General features: G+C 33.0%; 1 protein-coding gene across 2 annotated transcripts in view; it reads left to right on the top strand.

Moving 5' to 3' along the window:
* The window catches only part of LOC145660632 (uncharacterized), an 851,473-nt gene that overhangs the window by 706,796 nt on the left and 123,444 nt on the right, over window positions 1-21,233 (top strand). The window contains exons 4-5 of one of the 2 annotated variants that reach the window (XM_081725912.1): window positions 6,679-6,738; window positions 8,724-8,744. In XM_081725912.1, coding sequence (XP_081582038.1) covers window positions 6,679-6,738; window positions 8,724-8,744 — 81 coding nt within the window. The remainder of the gene's footprint in view (window positions 1-6,678; window positions 6,739-8,723; window positions 8,745-21,233) is intronic. The other variant, XM_081725913.1, reaches the window with a different exon arrangement.

Raw genomic sequence — 21,233 nt, 5'->3', positions numbered from 1 at the left:
TTTTTCCAATGAGCTTTGAAAGCCCTTTAGCGAATATTGATAGTGACTTGCATAAACTAGCGGTTCTTAACAATATCTATGTTGTTCCACTGTCTAAGTTAAGTCTCCGAACAGAATAAACGTATAGCTGGTGAAGTTCCTATAAATGCAACGAAATACATATTTATCAGCATAAAAAAATCATCTTATTTAAGGTTTCGTGTCAGTATGAAAGTAACAAAAGGGTTCCGTTTCATATTGTGAAACTATGCGGATTAAATAGTGAAACAGCAGTTAGTACATCTACCTCTTCTGGTTCTAATAGAGAGATGAGATCGATGTGGGTCTATTCTATGAACACTGAATCCACATTAAAAAGCAATTTCCCGTTATCTATTACCCATTATCTCATTTTTGATCTATGAAAATCAATAAAGAAAGCAAATATTGTAGTACATTTCAATACCTCAGGTTTCACTAGGGATTCTTGGAACGCTAAATTCATGTGCAAAAACTGATTCTCGCTCACTATTACCGTCTTGGCTCTATAGCGATCAATGTTGAAACCAAGAATGATAAATTTCCACCATTTTCGAGTTGAATGAAATATTAGCAAAGGAGGTGGGTCGTATTCTTGAGATACCGAATCCATGTCAAAGAACAGTTTCTCGTTATCTCTTATGTATTTTGCTCCGATGCATGTAGACCGGCAGACAGACGCACGTAGATGCATGTGGACGGAGGCAGAAGTTACTTAGGCACAATATAATTTGGAAGTCTGAAAACATGTCTGTCGCTTATTTCATTAGTGACAATGATGATAGATTTCCACCACTTTTGGGTTGAATGAACGATTAAGGTTGGAGGGGGGGGGCGTATTCATGAGACACTGAATCTATGTCGAAAACCAGTTTCTCGTTATCTCTCATCTATTTTGCTCTGATATATTGGACGGACGTATAAGTTCTATAATACTTCCATTAATTACGCACAATACAGTTGAAGTCTAAAAGTGTGACAGCCTTTTGTTTGATTAGTGACGATTTCGTTATCTCATATCTATTATCTCTTATATCTATCATCTTATCTCTTATCTATCTTGGTGATAGATATCCATTACTTCCTAGTTGAATGAACGATTAAGAGTCTTCACTACAGCGAAATTAAACTACCGCTAATTTTAGAGTTTTTCTGTAATATCTTCAAAGCAAATAAAAATATTCGAAAATCAGAAACGTAGTGAACTTGACAATACGATTTTGTATGTGATACTTTTACTACAATTCACCTATCTCCTTTTCTTGTGTCGCTATTTACAGAACTCACAAAAAATGTTAAATCTAACTACAGTTGCAAATCGAAAGCAGGTAGATGAGTTGTGATAACTGTATCACATGCGAAATTGTATTGTTTACGTTTATGCTTTTTGAATATTTTTGTTTGTGCTGAAGATATTGCAGAAAATCTCTAAAATCAACGGTAGTTTAATTTCGCTGTAGTCAAGACCCTTAAGAGAGGATATGGGGCGTGTTCTTGAGACACTGAATCCATGTGGAAAAGCAGCTTTTCGTTATTTCTTATCTGTTTTGCTGTGATACATGTAGACGGACGGACTAATGTAGAAGTTCTATAATACTTACATTACTTATGTAAAACATAGTTTGGAACTCTGAAAATATGACTGCTGCTTATTTCATTAATGATCTAGATAAGTTAAATTGGAGATTTCTGTGTACGAATATTGTAATTTCATTGAATACATGACCTAGAGTTACCACAACAGGATTATTTCTAGCTTATACTACTTTCGGAACGAAATAATAAGCTTGAGTTCTACTTCCTTTTGCAGAAAGTGAAGATAATTTTCAAAACCCTGTTTAATACCGAAATCTGTAAACAAATTGACAATTTTTTTTTCTAAAACGAAAATAGAAAAAAAGTATTTGTGGTTAAAAATTTCTTCCTTTCGCAACTAAACGAAGAAAGTTCTGGCATGCATTTCTAATCTACGAGAGTGAATATTTATAAATTACAACAATATGTGTACAATCAAATTCAAAACATTGCATGTACTATATCGACAGGTTAAAAGTGTGTACTCACACCAATTAGCACTTCCCACAAGTTTGAAAGGGTCAATTGTGACGAAGTCGAATAATGTAACTAACGAAGCCGTTATAATTAATTCTTGGTGACAAGATGTGTCAGAGATAAGGGTTTCATTTCTGTGGAAAGATTAGTACATTAGATCAGAATATTTTTTTCTGATTTCTTGTCCCATCAATTCCTTTCCAGTCATAAATTTTAATTACTTGAATATCAGTTGTCTTTTGGGTCTAATTTAATTTAATGAATTCTCAGTAACACACTGCTTACAGCATTTGTTTTAAATTCTTGTAATCCAATACTCACTGCTGGTGTGCTGTCATGAGTGGTGTAATTTAGAACTTACTTCAGGAGGCTTTTTTTTATGGTACGAGTTGACTCTTTGATAAATCTGATACGGTCACTGCACAGCATATTATGATTAACACCCCCGGAGAATGGTAAATTAGATAGATATATATGAGTCTGTACTTCGCTTCGGTTTAGAGAAGAGAGAAGGCGTAAGGGAGAACAGAAGCATTCGTTCTCACTGAAGACGCGAATATCACATTTGGTTCATCGGCTATTAAACCTTGCTATCCATTATCAGTGAAGAGCTATATGAGTACGGAGCTTCCATAAGCTTGGAGCGTTACGATGTAGAGTGGACAACGTTTTTCTATTCCTTTTTTTTAATTTCTGTCCGTGGACCGTTCGGAGATGGTCCGTTACCGCCCTATATGATAGTGAAATAGCCTTTTGCCCCCCTGATGTGTATGTAAGCGTAAATCACTTCTCTTGGTAAAAATTCCATTTCGTGATAGCATCAGAAGGGGTCCTGCCCAAAATATCGTTACGTCATGAAGAGGTATGATGCTGCTTTTCTGGCGGAAATCGAGCGAGAAGAGAAGAATTGGCTCTTTTTTTTTCCTCACAGCACTGTCCTTTCGCTCACAGCGCGCTCGTACTGAAGCAACTGAAACATTTGTGCCATCTGTTGACGTTTTCTAGAAACAGAATTTTCTTCATTGGATTTTAATTCGGCTTGTGCGTCAAGTACAAGCATGCAGTAGAAATTATCTAACAACAATCATTTAGAAATATTCATTTTATATTATTATTATTATTATTATTATTATTATTATTATTATTATTATTATTATTATTATTATTATTATTATTATTATTATTGTTATTATTATTGTTATTATCATTATTATTATTATTATTATTATTATTATTGGGACGTGATAATTCTGAAAATGACTTTAATTTTTTTCCCATTATGGTTTGTTTGCAAAGAAAAGAAGTACGTAAAATATATTGATTTGTCAAAAAATAAATAAATCAACACAGTCTCGTTAACGCGTAAAACAGAATTGCATTTGTCACTCATGAGGCCTGTCATTGATAAATATTGTCATTATTTTAACCTGTGAACCATTTTTAATTATATCTCATACTTCTGGTTCTCTTTCGGTTTTGGTAATTTCAGTTTCCCGCTTAGGTATCCAACAGTAATCCAAATTCCTCTTCCCCTACTGTATCCACATTTCCTCGTTCCTTTTCCTTATTATCCTACATTTTCCCTTATTTCGTACTCCTTATCAACCCAGCCACAGTCAGGACACGCTGTAGGAAGACCAAGGGCTGGGTTTTAGTAAGGCTTCACGTTTTTTAGACTTTCATACCGCGATCTTAGTGTCTCTGCGTATCAAGTTTCCCCTAGTACTCATTTTAATTGCTAAACCTCTGAATCACATTAGAAGATTAGAAATATCCTAGAAATATCCATGAAGACTAGAAATATCCCCGCCTTTACTGGTGATTGAACCAAGGATGATCAATGAAATGACATGAAATCCTTCGGTTTAAAGACCCACGAATATGCTCTTTAGGCTGAAGGAGACAATGATTGAAGCAAATGAATCATAATGAAACAATTGGTGGAATGAGAAAGTGGGAGGAAACGGGAGTAGCCCGGGAAACCCATAGACAAAATGTTGTACACCACCAACTTACTTGGCCGGGTGTCGAACCAGGGACCCCACACACCAGAGGAATGCGCTCTACCACTGAGCTACCGTGCATCCTCCCAGGTTGTTCAATTGGTAGTTAAATGGCTGGAGCAAATTTTATTTCAGTTTGTTGATTAATTTATATATAATTTATCAGTTAGATTATGTATTTTTGTACCTGTAGCATCAACATGAAAACACTTGATGTGTGTTCTTACCAAAATGTACATAATGTATACACCGCGAAGACAAGCATTGCTGAAAAACACAATCAGAGAACTAGAATAGTTAGTTACTTTTCTATCGTGTAGAACACAATTTCTCGTTTGTTGGAAACGCTATCGTGACAGTCATAATTTCTTTCTGCGTCTAATTGAGGAAAACTTAAGTATTCAAAATATTTGGCTAGGGATGTTGATATTACATGACATTTGAGAGAAACCAAAAGTTAGCATTTCTAAGAGCATGGCTACTTTAATGCAGTATTATTGAAAAATTTCAAAATCCATCTCAAAACCTAAATTGTGTTTTATGCATACTTTGTACGTTGTGTAAGACAAATATCGCTTAAGCAACAATATAACTAATTACAGTTACCACCATTACTTTGCTGTAACGATATAAAAAATAATAATAGCGAGAATATTTGTCAATCATAGTACTGTTTTCCAGAGCAGTAGCATATAATCTTTTTCTTCAGTCATGGCTAATGATTAATTGTATGATGCAATATTAATTATAACTTATAGAAACATGAAAAAGTAAATTATGAAAATAATCAGCAGCTTCATCTAAATATTTAACTTGTGCCAGTTTGTGTTCTATGATATTCTGCTGTAAATAAGATTTAGATCGATTTATATCTGTAGTAAAATAATGTGGCATAAATTGTTTCAAAGTCTTCAAGAGTTTTATAATAACAAAATAACAACTGCTTTTTATCGTGTCTTATAACAAATCTGAAAATGAAGTACTGTGTATGTTTATTTAATAATTATCAAGGAATATATTAGAATGAAGCAAGGTTTATTCTAAATTTTTGTGCTTATTGATGTTTTTTGTTTAAATTTATTTATGCAATGTTTTTGCACTTCTTAAGTTTATTTATTTATTTTGGTGTTCTTTTAAATAATTTGCTTTTGTTTAAAGATTATAAGTAGGACTAAAATGTTTATGACCTACGTCTAAGAAATATTAGAAAAGTAAACAACTAGGCTTCAAGAACTGCGAAAATTTTCTATATAATTAAAAATGAATCTGACCGTGTTTGTGACTTTATAACTCTTGACCACTCGACCAATCTCGATCAAATTTTCAACATAGATGAGTTCCAAATCTGGGGTGGTTTATATCATTTCATTTTGACGGTGAAACTTAGGGGAGGGAGAGGATGACCGATATAAGTGTCGAATCCATAGTTTTCAAGGTCGCTGACGTGAACACTGACACTTCCGAATCGGTAAATCCAAATTCAATCCCGCAAATTGGGGAAAGACGGTTGGGATATATAAATAAAAGTTGAAAATTATATATATATATATATATATATATATATATATATATATATATATATATATATATACATAAAGGTTGAAAATTATCCATATAATTGTCATCAAACCGATAGTTTTCGGGGTCGCTGAGATGAAGAGTGACAGTTCCGATGCCGTTTAAGTCCGAACTTAGCCCCAATAGTACTCCTGAGTGATATGTAAAAGTGATTGAAATTCGAAGAACGAGCATTCTGCTAGTATGACTATAAATATTAACTATCCACTGATTTTCTGACTTTTGTTTAAAGCTTGAAATATAGTTCCATGAATACAAAAAAAAAAAAAAAAAAAAATGTATTTACACTAAGTTGAAACTTAAGATTGAAGGAACTTTAGTATTGTTTCAAAAATGAGAAGTTATAAGAAACAATTCAGAAGTGTGGAAATCATTCTTTAAAATGTTAGTAAATAAACGTATTAAAAGCAATTTTAGTATCAAATACAGCATAAGTTAATGTTTACAATATGACAAAAATATGACCGAAGTATATAGAAATGCCAATATGTGATATTTTAGAGGAAATAGGATAAAGAAAAAAAGATCTCTTTAAAATCAGAATAGTTTAAAACAAGCTTGTTTTAAGTTTATATCTCGTAAGAAGAGGAAAAGAAAAGTCTGAAGTCATAAACATTTGTGTCCATGGTAGTTTTTGTTATCCTTTATTCATTACAGTTATGAAGCACAGTTACCAAGATAACTTTATACAACACTAATTTTAGCAACTTGAAACGAATGAACAAAGGACTACTCTTCTTATCCATATACGAAGGTCTCTTTTTAAACTTCTCAACTGATAATTTCTGTTTTTTTTTTTACTAAATAATAAGCTTGTATATATTCTACAGGTAACTGTATCATAATGGTAGTGACTGTTGGATATAGAAGCTAAACTGTTTCATGCAATATAGAAATTAGATGTAAAACGAATAAAAATGACATATATTGCATAAAATAATGCTGCTTTTGTTCGTTTATGTATCTCGTTTGCAATTGTTGGTGTGCTCTGTCTGTAGTATGTATATTGTTTTTGTTCCTTCTGCAGGCCCGCCCACAATTTCTACTTACACGATATTTAATGAAATAACTCCAGCAAACGACAACGGTAAGGTAAAAGTTTGCATTTATTAAATCCCGCAATTAACTAATATATGCAAACTAACAAATCACATAACTTCAATTAATACAAGTTTGAAATGTGCGTTCTTAACAGCCTGCATCTTAACCACTGTTTGAAAATTGATAATTGTGTACGTGATTTATATACTGATTACCAACTTTGTATTTAAAATTTAATTTCACGCGATGGTTATGTTCGTTGAAATAAAAGGTGTCGAATAGATGATAACAGGTAATTGCAGGTGTATCGGTGGAATAGGGGGGCGCGGTGGCTCAGTGGTAGAGCGTTCACCTCTGGTGCTTGGGGTCCCGGGTTCGATCCCAGCCTCCGCCAAGTAAACCTTGTGGTGGACAAACACCGTGCTCGTGGGTTTTCTCGGGGTTCTCCCGTTTCCTCCCACTTTCTTCATTCCACCATTTCCCTCATCTCTCATAATCACCGTCTCCTTTAGCCTAACCGGCATACGCGTGGGACGTAAAACTTAAAGATTTCATTTCATTTTCATTTGTATCGGTGGAATGAGAAAGCGGAAGAAAATGGTGAAAGCTTAGGAAACACGATATTCTTCACCCCCAAGTGCATGTGGTCTTAAACCGAACAATGAGTCTCCGTCACATCAAATGTGAGAGCCCTACCCTGAACCACAGTGCCTTCTTTGTATTTTGAAGTTCACTACTATGAAATGTTGTATATTTTCATCACCATACGGAATGCATTCCTTTATGGCGTGTATAACTGACATTTTATAAAATTGCTTACATAATTATTAGTTTCGATTATAAAAGGATAAATCAAATTTTACATTACATAGAATTAAATGTTGACATTAACATGACGTTCATTGAAAGAGAAAAGATTGAATAGAATATTTGTACTACAAAACTTAAGTATTGTGCACGGCAGTCGAATAGGCGTTTGACCATAAGCGACACTCTCACGTTAACTGATCCGCTTACAGTGACGTGGCCAACACTGTGATGCGAAAGTCCAAATTAGTGTATATTCTGTATGTTTTCAATGAGGTCGCATGTTACAATACAGAATTTTCACTCACTGTAAGCACACTTCTCATGGGAGATTTAGCAACAGCCCATCTCGAGCTCTTTGATTTATGACAAACGTCAAGCAGGCCGCTTTGTATTATAGCGAATATTTCTTACAAATCAAAATCAGCACTAAATGACGTATTGCTTTTTCAGACTATCTTGTGATGTAGTTGTAAATTTCATTTTTTTCCCCTGAGATTTTATCATTAACCATATAACATACCGATAATCGTTTTTAACTAGTAGAAACTACTCTCTTGAATGCTTCTACGTTTTATAAAATTAATTCTTGATTTTTTTTTTTTTTTTTTTTTTTACATTTCATAAATTGTTTGATTTTTTCGGCGTATAACGAATTTCGTAGAATTAACTCACACTGAAGACTATATGTTAATTATTCTCGAAGAGTTGAGGGAGAAACTAGTTCATCTTCTGTTAAAACTGGGATAGCCCCCTTGGTGAAGGTTTTTGTATAACGTTATGAGGCCCATTCAAGTTCGTCAGATACAACCTAACAATACGTCAATGACAATTTTAATAAAAATATGTTGGCACAGGGAAATTTCATGAGGTTCTGGCTCCTCGGCCTCTCCAGATTGGCGCCCATGCATAACACTTTTCAATTGTTTGAAGAGCCACTTAGAATATTAGGTGACAATCACAGATTCAATAAACATCTCCAGTCAGTAGATATGTATATATGAAATATTTAAGTAAAAATAATTTAAACATGGTTTTCAATTTCAAAATAAGATTTCTCAGTGTTATTATGTTTTTCTCTGAACTCATCATTTTCAACTAACAATTAACGGGATTCTTAATAGTCATTTTCAAATTGTTTAATAGCATATTTATATTTTTTTTAAAAAAATATTAATTTTATTATAAGCATTACTAATTTCTAATTTTGCTTTTTTTCTGCAGGAAGCTTCGTAACATTTACTGGTAAGTTAAACTAATATTTATTCACCACTTTTGCTTAAATAGAGCTTTCACTTATGTTGCATGTAGATATTTGTAGCTTAACATTTGGCTTTCATTTGGAATTAAATGTATAAAAGTGTATGTGGTAAAATTACATGAAGATTTTGGTTCATGAATTATCAGCCATTTGAAGCAACTTTATTCTATAATTGTGAATCATTTATATCAATTGTTTGTAACTGGATATCCTGTGATGTCACAGTTTGTTGTGCCTTTTCGGCAAACCACACGGAGCGGAATAGTCAGGAATTCTGACGTTGAGAAATATCAGTGGTAACAGGCAAGGAACTACATCGATAATCATGATTTTGCAAACATTCTATATGTGGATCCATGGCTAAACGTACACTGCCAAAACTTGTTCATTCTATCCTCATACGTCATTCTTCGTCCTCGTTTTCTTCCGTGTTTCTCTCTGCTATTTCGGAGAGATCGCTAAACATCGTACGACATCCATCGGCTAGTAGAAAATGGCTATTTATAAGGTAATCAGAAAGTACGGAGAATGTGATTGCACAGTGTCATCTATCGATGTTGAATCCGTTTCAACTAGTAAGCCCGGTAGCCTAAACCTTTGCTACAGTCAATGTCGAGTTTAAACAAGTTGTGACATGTTAGTTGGCTTCCAGAGGCAGAAGAGTGAGGACGTGTTAGGAGTGTCTGTCGCGCGCCAACATTAAGTTTTGTTCTAAGCTTCAAAAAAATGCCAAGAAAACTCACGAAATGTCAAAATCAGTGTGTGGCGATGAAACGGTGGCATTGAAGACTGTTTACAAGTGATATGAGTGATTTAAAATCGGTAAGAGTCAGTTGAAAACGAGCAATGATCGAGACGTCCTTCGACGTCAAAAACAGATGGAAACTTGAAAAAAGTAGCAAAATTTGTTCAAACAGATGAATGACTATTCGAGAGCTTTTCGAAGAACTACACATCTCTTATGGGTCCGTGCAAAGCATTTTAATTACTGATTAAGTGAGCAAATGGCTTGCTTCTTCACCGCGATAACATGCCGTTCACACCTTGCATTTGATCCACGAGTTTTTAGTCAAAAAAAATCCTGTCTGTTCACATTCGCCGTGATCTCAAAATAGCACCATGTCACTTCTGGCTCTTCTCAAAAATTAAATCCATGCTTAAAGGAAAACTTTTTGACACTATTGCTAATATTAAGAGGGCTACGACAGAACAGCCGAATGTCCTTCCATAAGAAGCCTTACAAAATTGCTTCCAGTCGTGGATTCAGCGTTGTGATAAATGCTTTGCTAGCCAAGGACAGTACTTAGAAGGAGATAAACTCAAATTCCATGTAAGCTTATTATTGTGTTTCTAATAAAATTATTCAGCGTACTTTTTGATCACACCTCGCACATATTCTATTATATCAGCAATTTTTTGACCAATGAACTGAGACACGCTAAAGTACGAAGAATGATCCTTTGAACTGCACTAATAATGTGACTTGGAGGGAAATATTGAACGATGCAAAACTAAATACGAAACATGTTTTGAGATTTCAAAAATTTGTACTACTGTATCATTATTAAACACTGTAGTATTATAGTCTAAGTGGAACAAATTACTTCCAATCAGTTTCTCTTCCCCTTCTTAATAATATATAAAATTGTTCTTTACTACCCCACTTTTTCTAAAAAAAAAAAAAAAAAAAATCCTCTTATTCGTTTTCCGCTCAACTCAGCTAATCCTCTCCATTGTTCTCCACACCTACATTTCGAAAGCTTCCAGTCCTTTTTCATCATTTTTGCGTAAGGTCCATGTTTCTGACCCATACAGCTCAATACTCCACATTTTATAAGTCTTTTTCTTAATTCTTTATTCAATATCCCACAAAATAGTATTTTCTTCCCCCTAAAGGCTTTATTCCCCATTCATATCCTTCCTTTTATTTCACGTTCACACTTCATAATATCTAGGCATCAAAACTAGTCACCTGTTCTATTTTCTCTCCTTCTATTTTTATATTTAACACCACCCGCTTCGTTTTAATCTTTTGTCTTTTGGCTTTTGTCTTTCTAACATTTATTTTCATTGCATATTCTTGATGGGCCTTCCCCAATTTCCTAACATCTTACTGATTTTCTCTTCAGATTCTGTAACAAGCGCCATTTTATTTACAAACCGTATACACCTAATCATTCTACCTCTTACTGAAATGCTGTCTTCATACTGTAAACTCTTTTTCACTGTATCTTCTAGATAGATATTTAAAAATTTTAGCGAAGGAATAGATATTAAATAAAATTCTTTCTTTAATGTTTCTTTACTTGTTTAAAATTTTGTTTAATTTTTTGGTGCATTTGACAAAAAGTCCAGAAACGAACTTATGTCAATCACAATATAAAGTTAAAAATAATCTTTAATGTATATATTTTCCACTACTAAGTGCTAATTACATTTACCTCTTTCACCTTTCTTCACGACCTTCTAGCAGTCTTGAACCTCAGGTTAAGAAATCTCGTTTTAGAGCATTCGAATCATCTTTCTTTACAATTATATGACATTATATGAAAACTTTTGGGGCTTTGTTCTTTTGAAATTTATAGTGTGTATGTGCTTTGCTTCCTCGTACACTTGAAGAATCGATGTTTCACTAGTATCGCTTGGGTGCCAAGAAATGTCATAAAAGATTCAGAAATCTCTTCTTCGCACTTCCAAATACAAATAATACTTCCAAAGTTGCACTTTTTGCAATACTTCAAGAACAAATTTATGGAAGCAGTAGTTTGAATCTTTCATTCCTATAAATAATGCTTCAAATATTCAGTGGTGTTCGTTGAATAACATTCTTCAAATGCAGCTCTTTCTCAATTATGTATGTTCTGTTTTTTGTAGTACAGTTCAAAAACAACACTCTATATTATAGATTTTTTGTTCCACTATACGATCAAAGAAACTCTTTTCTAGAAGTTATTTCTTACTGTAAACAAGAGCTCTGCATTTGTAATATAGTTCTGTATTGAGTGCAAAAGACTTCTTATATTTTAATATTTTCTTCCTATCCACAGTTTTCATATTATTTCGTAAATTATTTCACAAATGCTTCCAAATGGGTACTCTCATAGACTTCTATGCAATGTTCGCAAATATTTAAAATGATAGGCGTATATATATCAAGTGTTTCAAAAATGGCGCCAACGAACTACAGAGCACTAGTCTAAAAATCAAAATAAAGAAAAAAAATATACGTAATTGTATACCTTTAGGATCCTCGTCTATTGACACGAATTGCACTATGTGGCAACGTCGCAGATAAAGAACCATAGATTAGATCCACCAATACATCAAATAGTTACATTGATTCTCTCCAGACAACAGTTAAGGTCTATACACGTTGACACTAGCACTTCTTACTCGCAATCGAAGTCACTGTTTGGTGCATTCGTAGAGTAATGATAATGTTTCTAAGTCAATAGGTGACGTTGCCACATAGTGAAAATTCAGACTCACTATAGCAGCAGAAGGAGATTCCGGAGGGTATATCAATATATAATATGTTTGCTTTATTTTGATCTGAAGAATAGCACTCTGGGCGCCGTTCTTAGAACACCCGTTATATAATGTGTGTGTTATTTGTTTTTCTCCATGTAGTTTCAACATAATATTTATTTATTACTTATATTTTTGAACCTTTAATGTAATTGAATTAATTAAAGTACCAAATTAGGGCTAGAATGACCGCCTGCACGAATGTTAATGGAGAGCAAAAAGTATAGTTCGAAGAGTTTTTGTCATTTTCGTTGCAACTAGTATTGAGCCATTGTATTCTCATGGTGACAGCCAGACTAGTAAATACTGCAAATAACAAGTCCTGTATAGCATAAAGTTTATTTTGAGTATGCATAATTATATCATAGCAACATTGAATTGCAGTAATATAGAATGGTAAGTTGAATAGTAATATAGATTAATTGTGTCTATCACACTTTTCTTATACATTTATTCTGGTCAGTAATCTGCAAGACTCTTTACCTAAATATGATAATAAAATTTTCTTAGATAATAATGAATTCTCGAATCTCGTAGCCAGTGTTAAAAATTTTCCGGTAAGGAAAATGAAAAATTTTAATACAGAAAATTTTCCGATTCGTGAAAAGTTATTTCACTTGTTCATTTTCCTGCATCGTTATTGTCGTAAATTTTGTTTCTAATAGACATCACACGAAAAAAATAATTTCAAAAAACAAGAAGCGTCACAATTCTTCATTTCTAGGAAAAACCTATAAAAAAAATAAATGTACTTTATCCTTAACATTTACCTTTTATAACAAAAAATCGTAATATCAACGTTTCTTCAGCTTCATACGCTAATACAATATTATCTCATAGCGTTACTATCTTTCCACATTTACACAGTAACATTATATGCAAATAAGCTAAAATAAAGTATTCCCTGTTAAGTTTTCGCATCCAGTGAAGTTTAATTTCATTAAAACAACTGAACTCATTAAAACAAACACTGAAAATTTTCAGGAAATAAATATTTATTCGAATATTCATTATTGAGAAGAGAAAGTAAATTTTAACTAATATACAAGTTTATGCAGTTGTTGTTCCAGTTTAAAAAAAAGAATGTGTAGGAAAAGTACAAAACTCCAAGGCGAAAAAAGTTACTTCATTTTAATCTATTATAAATTCATTTTAATTTAAGTAACATAAAGTAACTACAATTCATAAGATGCACTACTACACCAAAACTTGTAGTATACATAACTAATAGATTAAAGCTAGCTTACATAATGATTAATAACATAATAAACTTTTGAATAAGCTGTGTGCATGCTTCTCCAAAGTTATTTTATTCATAGTTGACGCAATAAATAAATCACAATAAAATAAATGCAGAGCTTATTTTCTGTTGCAGAAAAAAATAACAAAAGATAATGATATTTTGTATAAGGGAATTTTATGCAGTATTTTTGGTACATAAATGCATTTCCAGAAGCATTTATTTGTCCTGCACTTTACCCTCAAAGAAATTTAACATTTTCTTTTTATTTTCAAGTAAGAAATAATATTTGAAAGTATTTCAGTTATGAAAATTGTTACTGGGTAATTATAATTTGCTATTATTTAATTTTCCTATGCAAGGATTCAATCAGTTTCATAGCTTAATGTACAGTTAATGTTTGATCGTAAATATGATTTTGAAACGGAAAAATTTGAAGAAAAAAATCACCATACATCACTAGTTGCAATTTTGACAAACATTTTGCAACTTTGTCTTGTCAGCAATTAATAGAAAACTGCTCTACTTCTGGTTGTACCTCACCTCCATTGCAACACAAAGTGTCCTGATCTAACTGAAAAGTTTTGGATTAGATGACTGAGAATAGAAATGAGCTTCATAGATTTATATTTAACTCATGTCATATAATCATGCGCTTACTTACAGGAAACAATATTACAGTGACTTAATTTGGAGACATTTAGTTCCATTCCACCGCATAAAACTTTGTTTTATATTCCATATTCAGTAGACACTATACGACTATCGAATTTATTACATGATACTATCTAACACTTTTCTCATATATATAAACTTGTACACTATATATAAATGTAAGTGATTATTTTTGTGACTTCATACCACCCGACCGACCTGGATCGAATTTTCAACATAGATGACGTTCGGGTCTGGATTTGCTTTTACCATTTCACTTTGACGGTACAAAGTAGGGCACGGGGAGGATGTAGATATATAAAATAAATAAAACTTAATAACTCCTAAAACACGAGACCGATCTTCATCAAATTTGCTACATACTGTAGATGAGTTTGGGGTTATCATTTCATTTTGATGGTGAAACTTAGGAGAGGGGTGGTGGTGAAATATTTAAAATTGATAGAAAATGACTCATGTTAATGCCGAATCCATAGTTTTTAGGATCACTGAGATGAACAGTGACACTTCCAATATCCTTTAAATCCAAATTCACACCTTTATGTCCAATATGAAACATATTCTTCCCGTGCTAAGGACGGGTATTCTGCTAGTTTTAAATAAAGTTAAGACAACGTTCTCTTGAAGAAAATTACCAGTAATAGTATCATCTGAATCATTCCCTCGTTTGTTTCTAAAGCATTTTTGTTTCTTTTTAATTATAATGTTTTTTTTCTGTGCTTTTAAAAATAATTCTCCTTGTATTTGCTATTCGCTCATGAATTTATTAAATTGTTAAGTATAAGAGAAGACAGAGTGCCTTAACTTTGCCACTTGATTTCAACATTGAGAATTAGAAAGGCAAATACTGAATTTCTACCCTGCAATCTATGAACTGTATATACCCTTTTCGAAAATGTACCATAGACGTATTAAACAAATAGACACTATTTATGAAAATACCTAGTTATATTTAGGTGTATTTTCATGTTAAACTTAAATGATAAAGTGTGAATAGAAATATCCTAAATAATTAGAAAAGCAGTTAACAATTTAATTGTTCAATTGATTCATAGTACCAAAAAGTGTGAGAATCCTGTCTTATTTTTCTAAAAAAAAAATAACAAAAAATAGAAAAAAACATTCTTTCTTCTATATACCACGGGAGAAATGCTTAAAAAAATTAAGCAACGATAAACATAAAAATAACAGAATTTTCAAGTAGGAACTTCTCGCGTGACTCGATTTAATGGGGACGAGCTCTCAAAACTACTGTCTTGTCACGTGGTCTTATTTTTGAGGCGTGGAGAAAGAGGAAACCGGAGATATAGATATATGCTACCTTTACATTCAAGATCAATATACCATGCACTATATATATATAAACGACGTCAATGTGCAACACCCTCCGCCCTGACGAAGAAAGCGCTGAAAGCCGTTAGTGGAAGCATAGTGAGCCGAGATGAAAGGTAGGGTGAGGTAGATATTTTATGGTAGAGAAAGAAGACTGTTTCTTCCACTTTTTCACTTTTCTCGTACTTTTAGACCAGAAAGTATTCGGGGTCGATTTGCGTGAAAGATGGCTTCGAAAAGTTCCCAACTCTATCCCAGAAAAAGAAAGGCCCGCAACAAGGAAAGACAGATATATATATATATATATATATATATATATATATATATATATATATATATATATATCACTAAAAATGGCTATTCTCCATCTAGTAAAAATTTATTATTATTATTAAATAAAAACTGGATATTAAGTAAAATTTTAGGTACCTATTTTAAAAAGACACACTATCATGAATTTTGTAAGACATAAAGCATTTGAGAAAGTATTACTTTGAAAATGTAGCATTTGTATTTCCATTGAGAAGTTTAGTAATTTTACCAATTATAATAATTTCTTAACTGATTTTTTTATTTGGTGTTTATATACGATATATATATATATATATATATATATATATATATATATATATATATATATATATATATATTGTTCTAGCGCCAAGGCTGTCTGGGAAATGTGGCTCTTTAGCTTAACGTGAAAGTCAAGCTGTGTTTCCACACCAGGAATCTAATTTAGGGCTATGTACAGAGAAAACTTACATAGTAGCTTCTCGGCAACTCGGTAGTCTCAAATTCTAAAAAAAAACATGTTGCTGTGCTAAACTGTAAATATTCAGTTGTAGTGCGCAACTATTAATTACCGTATAACCATGGTTTCCGGTGTATAAGATACACATTGTTTTACCTTTAAAATAGATGTTAAAAGTAGAGCGTCTTGTAAATTGAAGGTACAGATTATTGTGTCATCACATATGATGGATGTTAGTGTTTATCAGCTGACGCTAAAAGGTCCTCTGAAACAGCCTACAGTTACACAGATGTGAGAGTGGGTAAAAACATCTCGGTCGACAATAAACGTACATTCTGTCATTATTTTTTCTGTAGCATTAGCTCCTGATGGAAGTGAGGATTATTTTTGTACATAAATGACAATAATGATAGCGAAAGAAAAGATGGTCGTGACGAGATGAGTGGAGAAGATTCAGATTCCAGTGACATGAACTTGGCAAATTTTTAAATGTTCAATGCTCTGTTCGAAAGCTATTACTATATTTTGTTAGATATTTCAGTTTTTTTAAATTATTGCTTTTCTTTTACTTTCAAGTTTGTTATTTCCTTTTAGAATTAGTAGAAAATTTTGGAGAATGCCTTGGCGGAACCTTTTACACACCGGAAAATATCATACTTATTTTTATGTCTATTCAACCTAACAATTCATATTTCAGTGTCAGTTGAAAGACAAATATTAACATTTGTACTTCTACATATTTGATTATTGTTTATCTTATACGTTTCTTTCTAATGAAGAAATTATGGTTTATAATACTGGTTATATTGACGTAAGATGGTTTGATCGATCCCTTTCTGGCTTTAAAGGGAAGAAACATGCTAAGACAGATTTGGTAAGTTTTTTACAAGAGTGTTTTTAAATCATGGACATAGCGGATTCTTCCCTATATGGGATTTTTTTAATCGCTTAGAAAACGGGACTAAGCTGGTACTTTCCCAGCGTTATTATTTCCTAGTGTACTTTCCCAGTTTGGCCATCTTGTTCGTCACTCTGATTAGTCACTCTATTGATAGAGGGAAAGGCAGTAGGAAAACCAGGAGGAGGAAGACCAGGGATAGAGTATCTAGATACAGTTACCAAGAAGAGACCTTATCAAAATATAAAATAGCTCTCCCAGAAAGAGAAAAGTCTTAAAATTACCATGTTGCCTACCAACCCACAGTTGGGGAGAGAAAGAAGAAGAACCCTACATCTTAAATCGCCCAGTTTTTCTCTAATGCGTGGTTTGTTCATAAAATCTTTCTCTCTGAAATATCCCCATAGAAGCTAATCGCATGATGATAGATCAAGTGAGCGAGGTGGTACGGTATATTGTCGTATTTTAAGATGAGATGTCCAGAAAACATTTCTCTGAGAACAGTCATCGAAGCCTTTGATGTATGGACATTATGCCAACTTTTGGCAAGATAAAGTCTTCCAAATGTAAATCTAACTTCAGAATTTACTGTTACTGAATGTCTATTTCCTTCAAGCATGCATGGTCCAATTACGTAAAATTTTGCTACGTCACACCGTATGGTGAAAAATGGCACTTTTTGTAAATAAAAGCAGTACGTTTTATCGTATCGCAAATTACACCTTATACTATGATTTCATAAAATATCAATTTTCCCCTCCTGATCATGTGAAAATGATGCTATCACATTTTTAAAAAGTCTTCCTAACAATGAAGTATATTGATTGATGTTTATTTTCGTTTATGTCGGTTATTGCACAAACAGCAATTAGAAGACGCGTTAGGTAGATATGCCTACTCTCACCTTATTTTTTTTAAACATGTCAGAGGCAATTAGTAAATTGTAAAGCAAAGAAGTTTACAGTGTACGCCTTGCAGATGACATTGCTTTTCTTGTTGACTCGGAGAAAGAAATGAATAATATGCCCCAAGTAATAGAAGAAATATTGAGCAAATTTAAGCCCAAGATATATAGAGTAAAAACGGAGACCATGAAATACAGAGAGGTAAGATACCCAATTTTATACGAAATGAAATGAAATATTTCAGTTAGGCTAAGGGAGACAATGATTAAGGCAAGTGAATGATCATGGATGAACTGGTAGAATGAGAATGTGGGAGGAAAGGAAGTGCCCAGAGAAAACCCACGGACACGGTGTGGTCCACCACAAACTAACTTGGCCGGGAATAGAACCAGAGATCCCGCGCACCAGACGTAAGAACTCTACCACTGAGCCACCATGCCCTTCCCCGATTCTATAAGAATTGGATGAGATAAAAATATAATAATAAATGGACGAATTTTGTTGTCTTCGCTTCATTATTACCAATGGAAATAGATGTATAAGAAAAGTGAAGAAAAGTATTGCAATTAAAAAATTGGTCATCCGAAAAATAAGAAATCTTATTATGAATAAAAATTTAAGATTTTATATAATACGGAATGTTTTGACGTATGGACGTTGCACATAAGCACTGAGAAAACATGAGGAATGAAGTTAGAACCTAATGAATTATGTTTTGGAGAAGATCAAATAGAGCCAGCTGAACAAAAAAGAAGAGCAACAATGACGTGACGAAAGCAGAAGTGATAGGGGAAAGAAAATCTAAGATAATCGGCAACCTAATAAGACAGAAATCACTTCATAAACAAATATTATGGAAGCAAAATTATAAGAAATAAGCTTTGAGAACGACCAAAACTTTTACACATCAAGAAGTCCTCCTCACATTGTACTGCTACATGGAAAAGAGACGTCTCTGGTTATAGCGACAAGACGTGGTATTTAGAGGATCAGAATGATGATTTAAAAAAAAAAATGTATTACACCGGTTAAGATACGTTGGAGATGAGCAAAATTACGTCATTATGTGAAATACATGATACAATAGGATGTGTCAACGTTACCAAGAACACATCACTGCAGAACTGAGGGTGATTAATTGGCTTTGATCGTTAATTAGCATTCCCGTGACAGGTGAAGCTATTACAATCCTTGATCACCTCGGAAGGTTGTTCGGTTCCCTCTGTAGTGAGGAGAAATCAATACATTCAATGGTAATCATAAGACTTAAGATCTTAGATAGAAACATAAATCTGTCTCTGGAACTCTGACATTACATAATAATATTACGTACAGTTTGAAAAGTATTGAAGCTTTTGCGCACATGATGATATTAGTGTCCCAGACGTTAGCTTGTATGAGTTGCAGCGGGTCAGAAATAACGTTATTTGACAACTAACAATTAAAGCTAATAGATGTTTAAAAGGTGTTGCAATTCTTATAATAAGATAAAGCATTGCACCGTGGAGATGAGTTAATTTTCCGCAAAACTGGGCTACATTTTAGTGTTTTAACTTAACCAAATGCTCAACCAAGGCTTTCAAAAAATGTGCAATCAAAACCAACTTTCAAAAGGTGGATCAGTCACATTCGTTCAGAAATTTCAATGTTCAAGATGGTCTTCGCATGGGGCAATCAATCACAGCAAGAGTGGATAAAATAGCAAAACCAAGAATGGCGTATAAGCAGTGATGCAATCGCCAATGACGGAAACATCTGTCTTCGAAAACTATTAATGGTGAATTATTAGGTGTGAACGGTTTGCAGATGATATGGCGCTTGTTGTGAAATCTGGAAAGTACTTTAATATGATGTTAGAGAACTTGGGGAATGTCGGCGAAGAAAAATGTTAGAAAGTCAAAAGCCATGGTGATTGGCACAAAACAGACGGTGTCAAACATAAAATTAGGAAGAAAGAAAATAGGAGAGGTGACTAGTTTTCGATGCCTGGGTAGTATTATTAGTGATGATATGAAGTGCAAACAAGAAATAAAAGCAAGGATAGGAATGGCGAAGAAGCTTTTAGGAGAACTAAGAGTCTATTTTGTGGGACCTTGAATAAAAAGTTAAGAAAAAATACACTTACAATACTTCGTGTGGAGTATTATACTGAATGAGGCAGAAACATAGACATTATGCAAAAATGATTTTTAAAAATGACGACTTGAAGCTTTTGAAATAAGAGTGTGGAGAAGGATAGAGAAAATTTGCCAGGTCAAGCCGAAAACGAATGAGAGGGTCCTAGAAATGGTGGGGCAGTAAAGAAAAATTTTAGATATTATTAAGAGGTGGAAGAGAAACTCGTTGGGACATTGGCTAAGAAGGAACTGTATCTTGACGGACGTGCTAGAGGGTATGGCGGCAGGGAGTGACGGAGAGGAGAAGGAGGCTACCATTAATGGACGATCTCAAACCATCACAGTGAAGACGAAGAGTTTAGCTGAAGACCGTAGAGCATGGAAACTTTTCAGTTGCGGCAAGTGACCTGTCAATAGTGGCAAAATACCTATGATAGTGATAATTATGTATATATATCTATATCTATATATCTCTCTCTCTCTCTCTCCCTCTCTCTCTCTCTCTCTCTCTCTCTCTCTCTCTCTCTATATATATATATATATATATATATATATATATATATATATATATATATATATATATATATATATATATATATATATATATATATATATATATATATATATATATATATATATGTTGTTTCCTATACTATCATGAAATAAACTAAGCTTGATATTTACAGTTGAAGTTCATGTGTTAAACACGCTGAGCAACCTTAAGAATGAAGGAAAGGAAGAACGAAGATTGAAATTATTTTCTTTTTACAATTTTATTTCAGTTCTTTGAAAAATCAATTTAAATAATAATCCCGAAGGAAAACAGAAAAATAAATAGATTTAATTTATGAATACATTCAACTTGCACAAAGATGTCATTCTTTTTAATTATCTTTCCTTTTAAAAGGAATGTAGGAGGAGAAATTATTACATCATCTGAATGACTTTTTTCGCTTTCACAGGAGAACCAGTGAAGTCATTTTGAAATGCATACTAGAAAAAGAAACTAATTCGTTAAAAGAATGTA

The sequence above is a fragment of the Thermobia domestica genome, chromosome 9 (assembly GCF_964235325.1).
Source record: "Thermobia domestica chromosome 9, izTheDome1.hap1.1, whole genome shotgun sequence".
In the NCBI taxonomy this organism is placed as follows: Eukaryota; Metazoa; Arthropoda; class Insecta; order Zygentoma; family Lepismatidae; genus Thermobia; species Thermobia domestica.
The sequence above is the reverse complement of the archived record's forward strand: the minus strand, read 5'-3'. Positions and strand labels throughout refer to the sequence as shown.